The 7,580-nt window shown below is 41.4% G+C and overlaps 1 protein-coding gene and 1 long non-coding RNA gene across 2 annotated transcripts in view; one reads left to right on the plus strand and one right to left on the minus strand.

Annotated features, from left to right (window-relative positions):
* The first annotated feature begins 229 nt into the window (after positions 1-229).
* The window catches only part of unm_sa1614 (un-named sa1614), a 34,741-nt gene continuing 27,390 nt past the window's right edge, over positions 230-7,580 (plus strand). Inside the window, exons 1-4 of the mRNA XM_059329201.1 lie at positions 230-1,040; positions 4,827-4,899; positions 5,630-5,775; positions 6,758-6,832. Of these exons, the coding sequence (XP_059185184.1) occupies positions 915-1,040; positions 4,827-4,899; positions 5,630-5,775; positions 6,758-6,832 (420 nt within the window). The 5' untranslated portion in view covers positions 230-914. The remainder of the gene's footprint in view (positions 1,041-4,826; positions 4,900-5,629; positions 5,776-6,757; positions 6,833-7,580) is intronic.
* LOC131968372 (uncharacterized) lies at positions 1,508-2,769 on the minus strand. The gene is made up of 2 exons (XR_009394039.1): positions 1,862-2,769; positions 1,508-1,629 (listed from the first exon to the last, which is right to left on the minus strand). It is a non-coding gene; the product is annotated as an uncharacterized LOC131968372 (long non-coding RNA).

Raw genomic sequence — 7,580 nt, forward strand, 5'->3', positions numbered from 1 at the left:
AACCAACGGAAAACAACACGTAAGAAACAGAAGAAGAAGAAGTAGAAGAATAAACCCGGTGAATACTGTATAAAATGGGTGAATATTATGTAGAAATACTCAATAAAGACTGTGTGTGTGTGTGTGTGTGTGTGTGTGTGTTGCTGTAACGGGGTCGCGCTCGGTCAGCAGTGCGCGCTCCCGCGGCAGAGCCCCGCCGCCGCGCACCGTGAGCGCGCCTCTCTCTCCATGCGGCTCGAATAAAGAAGAAAAAGAATCAGAGAATAAAAACCAGCTGATGATGAAGAGAAGAGATGAAGCTGCTTCCGGAGCCGAGACCAGGTCCCGGTCCGAGTCCCTCATCTGAAGCCGGTCCCGGATCCTGACGGGGGTCCGGATCCCCTCAGCGGCTCCGCTCTTTGTCAGCAGGATCACACACGGAGGGACCGGGATCCGGGACCCGGGCTGGTTAGAGGGATCTCTGGAGGAAGCGGATCCAGAGGGACTCTCTGAGGGTTTAACAGGCTCAGGACCCGGACCTGGACCCGGACCTGGACCCGGGTCCGTTTGACGGGATTTCCTGCAGGATCTGAGCTGCTGCGGGTCGGTTCTCTGCCGGATCTCATCACCTTTTGTCTGCAGGAAGCAGCGCTGATGCTGCGGTGACGGAGCCGGATCAGCAGGATCCGGATCAGCAGGATTAGCTCTTTAATCACCGTTTTATCTCTTAATGCGGATTTACCAGAAACTCCTCCTGGATTAATCACCTGAGAACTGCTGGATTATTAATTATTCCATTATTTATTATAGTAGCTCCTCTTCATCATATCTTTGTGTGGGATTAATCTCAGTCCCGGACCCGGTTTACCCTGGTCCTGGTCCTGGTCCTGTCCCTGTCCCTGTCTCTGGTCCTGGTCCTGGTCCTGGTCTCCACCATGCCGGAGTGTGTCTCTGTGTCAGACTTCCTGCAGGAGGTGCAGGAGGACTGGAGCTCCCCCACCACCTCCTCCTTCACCTCCAAGATGATCAGCTGCAGGAACACGGTCTACCTGCTGGAGGAGGTCAGTACCTGGAGGGGGACGGGGTCCTGGTGGTTTCTGTCTCAGACCAGTTCTCTGATTCTGGTCTGTGTTCAGGGCCGGAGTGAACTCATCGGGGCCCAGGAGCTCCAGGGGCCCCGTTAAGTTCCTCTTCTCTGTCAAAATGTGAATTATTTCTGAATATATCCAGTTCTCTGGTTGTTTCACCTGTTTTATATTCTAAAGGATTCATGTTCTCCTTCTAACTTCAACCCTAAAAACTCACCTGTACAGGTAAGTCTGGACCAGGGTTATTATAGTAACCAAAACTAACAAAATAATCAAAACTAGAACTGAAAAACATTTTCGTTAACCAAAATAAAAATAAAAACGAGTTTTTATAAAAACAATAACTAACTGAAACTGTATTTTGTGGTTCCAAAACTAACTAAAACTAACTAAAATTATAGTGAAAATGTCCTTCGTTTTCGTCCATCAGGTTTTATGACTTAATAAACTTATTGGGGCTGAGATGGATCAGACAAAGGAAATAAAGGAAACATTTATTGTGACCTTATTGAATCTGGACCCAACAAATACCCCATTACAAAACAACTACAACTAATAAAAACTACACTACAACTAATAAAAACTAAACTAAAACTAATAAAAACTAAACTACAACTAATAAAAACTAAACTACAACTAATAAAAACTAAACTTCAACTAATAAAAACTAAACTACAATTAATAAAAACTAAACTAAAACTAATAAAAACTAAACTACAACTAATAAAAACTAAACTACAACTAATAAAAACTAAACTACAACTAATAAAAACTAAACTAAAACTAATAAAAACTAAACTACAACTAATAAAAACTAAACTAAAACTAATAAAAACTAAACTAAAACTAATAAAAACTAAACTAAAACTAAGCATTTTCAAAAAAATAAAAACTAATTAAAACTAGCAAACTCACTCTCAAAACTCATTAAAACGAACTGGATTTGAAAACAAAAAATCACAACAAAATTAAACTAAAACTAATGAAAAATCTAAAACTATGATGAAAAGCTTATAAGAGAAGAACTTTAAGGCCAAAATACATTTTAGAGGTCTTATTAGAAAGATCTCAGACCCTCTGGTCTGTAGGAGGCTTTAAGGGGTTAAATAAACATTTTTAATAGACTCCTTATCAGCACTGATAAAAATATCTAAAACCAGATCAAACAGTAAATCTGAGGGAAATGATCTTGCTGCATGGACAGATAATTTAAGATTTCTTAAATTAAGATTATTAAATCTAGAAATAAACATGTTGAACACTTAAAATAAGAAATTAGCTCTTAAAACCAGATAAATGATCTAACACTTCTAAATCTAAAGTTTTTTTTTTATCTTGGTAAGAACCAAATAATCATCAGGTCACTCTGCTCGGCCAGTTCATCACTGCTGGCAGCTTTACTGTATCTGGTTTAAGAGTTCATTTATTATTTTAAGTGTTCAACATGCTTATTTCTAAATAGACTGTTTTATATATAGTTAACATTTATTGTTGCATTAATATTATTGATGCATTCATGAAAGCAGAGTTTTACTGTTGGGCTCATTTTAACTGCTTAATATACTGTTTAAGGTTTAATTGATAAACATGCATAATCACTTTAAATTAACAGGGGTTTTTTTTATTGTAAATTGTTAAATGTCGACCTGAGACGTTACTAAAGCTGTCAGATAAATGTAGTGGAGTACAAGTAAAACGGAAATACTCCAATAAAGTACAAATACCTCAGTGTGTGTGTGAGTGTGTGTGTGTGTGTGTGTGTGTAAGCAGAAACATTTTCACTGGAGACATTTTTACTTGTAAAAGCAGCAAGTGTAAATAATAACATGATTGGTTTCAGGTACTGTACTCACCGGCTCACTCAGCACGTTTACATGACACTTGAAAAAAAACTGAATTATTGCCTTAATCGCACATTAGCCGGTCACGTTAGCCGGTCACGTTAGCCGGTCACATTAGCCGGTCACGTTAGCCGGTCACGTTAGCCGGTCGCGTTAGCCGGTCACGTTAGCCGGTCACATTAGCCGGTCACATTAGCCGGTCACGTTAGCCGGTCACGTTAGCCGGTCACGTTAGCCGGTCGCGTTAGCCGGTCACGTTAGCCGGTCACGTTAGCCGGTCACATTAGCCGGTCACGTTAGCCGGTCACGTTAGACGGTCACATTAGCCGGTTGCGTTAGCCGGTCACGTTAGCCGGTCACATTAGCCGGTTGCGTTAGCCGGTCATGTTAGCCTGTCACATTAGCCGGTCACATTAGCCGGTTGCGTTAGCTGGTCACGTTAGCCGGTCACGTTAGCCGGTCACATTAGCCGGTTGCGTTAGCCGGTCATGTTAGCCTGTCACGTTAGCCGGTCACGTTAGCCTGTCACATTAGTTGGTCACATTAGACGGTCACATTAGCTTTTTGGGTTTTTGGTTAGCTAGCTTAAAGTCTGGTTAGTGACATGCTGGCTCCATGAGATGCCTTCAATCCTCCTGAGGGCTCTGGAGCCATGGAGCCTGGTCGCCAGCGTGTCGTTCAGCGGCCAAGTTTCTGAGCCGTACAGGAGCACGGAGATGACAGAGGCATCGTAGACTCGGAGTTTTGTCTCCCTTGATGTGTGCCGGTGTCCCCACAACGACCTCCATAAAGACTGCATCATAGAGGCTGCTAGGGCACCACGTCTGTTGGCCTCCATTCTGAGGTCACCAGCGTTGGACACTGTCGAGCCGAGGTATCTGAAGGTGGAGATAAAGTGGAACAAGCAGGAAGGGTGGTGGGTCTGGTCCATCACCTACATGCATGAGTTCGGTCTTGGACCAGCTTATCTTAAGGCCGAGCTTTTTTGTCTACTCGTCGAACATGCTGAGGGTTTCACTGAGCTGCTCGGCAGTCTCGCCAAACAGGGTGGTGTCATCAGCGTATTGGAGGTCCTTTAGGATGTAGTTTCCACCCCTGGGACCCGCTCACAGACTCTGGACATCAGAGGGTCAATGACGCAATTGAAGAGTTCAGGGGCGGCGACACAGCCCGCCTGACCCCGCTGTTAATAGGGAACCACTCGGAGTCTTGGCCATTCACACGCACACAGCTTTCCTTCCTGATGAAGTTGCTGAAAGAGAGTGGTGATTTTGGCCGGAGCTCCGAGGGACTTCAGGATGTTCCAGAGGGACTTCAGGATGTTCCAGAGGGACTTCAGGATGTTCCAGAGGGACCCGTGATCCACAGTGTCAAAAGCGGCCTTTAGGCAATGCATCTAAACTGGAACAAGGACAGAAGTCTGATTAGACGCCAATATGGATTATTAAGCATAGCTCGATTAAAATGTGCATGTAAACACACTGAGTGTCACAATGTTGCTGTGAACTTTAAAAGGACTTTTTTTTAGCAACATTTATTAATAACAACATTTATTAATAACAACATTTATTAATAACAACATTTGTTCTGTGACGAGTCAGAATATCTGCTGCTGAGAGGTCGATTCAGCCACAAATAATAAAGACACACAGGAATGTAGCTGTTGTTAGAGAACAAAGCTCGGCCTGTGTGTGTGTGTGTGTGTGTGTATGTGTGTGTGTGTGTGTGTGTGTGTGTGTGTGTGTGTGTGTTGAGTCAGCAGGTGAATTAGAGCCTCTGCATGAACAGTCACACACACTCAGCAGCCGATTCACACACTGATAATTAAAACATGACTGAAGTGTGAATGTACGGATTGTTAAATATGTGTGTGTGTGTGTGTGTGTGTGTGTGTGTGTGTGTGTGTGTGTGTGTGCAGGTTCTGGACAGTGACCGGTTGGTGCTGCAGAAGATGAAAAAAGCTGCTAAAGCCAAATATGCATCAGGACAAGGTATTCTGTTATTTCCTGTACTGAGCTTGTTAATACTGTTTGTATTTGTATTTGTTTTTATTTATTTGCACCAAAAGAAAAGACAATTACAATAAACAGAAATGAAACAAGAACAGTAAGTGTGGGAGAGGTTAAAATAACCTATATGGGCTTATAAAAACAACAACAATGAGAGAAAACAACAACAAATAGCAACAAAAAGGAAAACAATACAAGTGTCATTTTATAGAACAAACACAAACAAGTCAGAAATAAAAACCTGGTGTGTATAAAGATAAAATAATTATATTTGAGTGTTAAGAGATAATGATAAGAGATAATGATCCAATGACAACTAGGCTGGAAGAGACATTTAGACTTTTTATCTCATAATCTTGACTTTTTATCTCGTAAAACACGTATTAATTTAAATGTATATTATCTATGAAGGAGGGAAGATTCTGTGAAAGTGAACCTTTATGAATGGTTTGATGAAAATGATTTTGGGTCTAGAAGGAGCCGAGGACTACTGAGGGTTAAAGGAGCATTGCTTCCATAAACGTAACAAAAAATAGAATTATTGTAAGTTACCTTCAGTCATTCTGCTGTTTTCTAAGTGGTCATGTTAAAACATTGTTGTGTCCCTTTGTTATTGATAACTGTATTGAATATCAGTATGTAATATAACTAGGGACTGTAGGGGGTCATAAGTCTGGAGTCAGGACTGGTACTAACTCTGGTCCTGTTTCAGACCACGTGTCCCACCTGGAGCACTACATCAACTCCATGGAGAAACTGTCCGTCAACTGCCACTCCAACGGAGAGACGGAGGTCGGCTCCGCCTTCTGCCGCCTGGCCGACTTCTCTAAAGAGCTGCTGTCCCCCATGAAGAACCTGGTGAGTCCTTATAACACACTAACACTTTATAAAGAGCTCCTGTCCCCCATGAAGAACCTGGTGAGTCCTTATAACACAATAACACTTTATAAAGAGCTCCTGTCCCCCATGAAGAACCTGGTGAGTCCTTATAACACAATAAGACTTTATAAAGAGCTGCTGTCCCCCATGAAGAACCTGGTGAGTCCTTATAACACAATAAGACTTTATAAAGAGCTGCTGTCCCCCATGAAGAACCTGGTGAGTCCTTATAACACACTAACACTTTATAAAGAGCTCCTGTCCCCCATGAAGAACCTGGTGAGTCCTTATAACACAATAACACTTTATAAAGAGCTGCTGTCCCCCATGAAGAACCTGGTGAGTCCTTATAACACAATAACACTTTATAAAGAGCTGCTGTCCCCCATGAAGTGTTTTTTCTGTGTTTTGGTGCAGTTGAAGAGGGTTAAAGTGTGTTTTTCTGTGTTTTGGTGCAGTTGAAGAGCGTTAATAAAGTGTTTTTGTGTTTTGGTGCAGTTGAAGAGGGTTAAAGTGTGTTTTTTCTGTGTTTTGGTGCAGTTGAAGAGGGTTAATAAAGTGTTTTTTTTTGTGTTTTGCTGCAGTTGAAGAGGGTTAAAGTGTGTTTTTTTCTGTGTTTTGCTGCAGTTGAAGAGGGTTAAAGTGTTTTTCTATGTTTTGGTGCAGTTGAAGAGGGTTAATAAAGTGTTTTTTCTGTGTTTTGGTGCAGTTGAAGAGCGTTAATAAAGTTTTTTCCGTGTTCTGGTGCAGTTGAAGAGCGTTAATAAAGTGTTTTCTGTGTTTTGGTCCAGTTGAAGTGTTAATAAAGTGTTTTTTCTGTGTTTTGGTGCAGTTGAAGAGGATTAATAAAGTGTTTTTTCTGTGTTTTGGTGCAGTTGAAGAGCGTTAATAAAGTGTTTTTTCTGTGTTTTGGTGCAGTTGAAGAGGATTAATAAAGTGTTTTTTCTGTGTTTTGGTGCAGTTGAAGAGCATGCTCCACAACATCAACTTCTTCCTGGACTCTCTGGTGAAAGGAGACCTGAGGGAGGTGAAGGGGGTGAGGACTCCATATTTACTGTCAGATCACCTGAATGATCCATTAACTCTCTGATAATAAATATCAGCCCATTCACAACTTATTATTGATTATTATTATCATCACAGCTTCACATCTGAAGAGTTTAAAGCCTCGTCAGTCCTGTTAGTCAGGAGGCGGATGCTCTCCATCACTAAGTTTACATTTCTGATGGGAGCCACTTCATCAAGATGGCGGATCAGAGATGGCAGCCATATAAAATCTATGAGAACCAATATATCTTCCAAGCCACTCACAAGGTCAATCTGGGTGTCTAAATCTATATTTTCTGGGCCAAAGAATAATTTAAAGCTGTTGAGAATATCACTAGATGATTATTTGATTAAACAGATATGTTCATTTTCACCATGTATTAACTTAATTTCCAACTCAGCTCCTAAGCGATCTGACATATATTAATATAGGTCATATACAGTGCATGTATTCTGAAAAAATGATAACATCAATACATTTAATTAAACTTTATTAGCTTCACTTGTATTATTTGTTTAATTTACAACTACAAAGATCTTTGCAGTTCCACTGAGCACCTTTACAACCACACTGGGCCAGTTCACTGCAGGTTTATCATGTAGTAGAATGGTTCAGTCAGGAAACCAGACCTGTCTGTCTTCATCAGAGTCTTTTCTTCTTCCTGGTGTTGTTGTTTACTGCCTTCTTCTAAAATAAACTCCTGAGCTCACCTCAGCATCCTGCAGGAAGGAGAAGA

The sequence above is a fragment of the Centropristis striata genome, chromosome 3, assembly GCF_030273125.1.
Source record: "Centropristis striata isolate RG_2023a ecotype Rhode Island chromosome 3, C.striata_1.0, whole genome shotgun sequence".
Classification (NCBI taxonomy): domain Eukaryota; kingdom Metazoa; phylum Chordata; class Actinopteri; order Perciformes; family Serranidae; genus Centropristis; species Centropristis striata.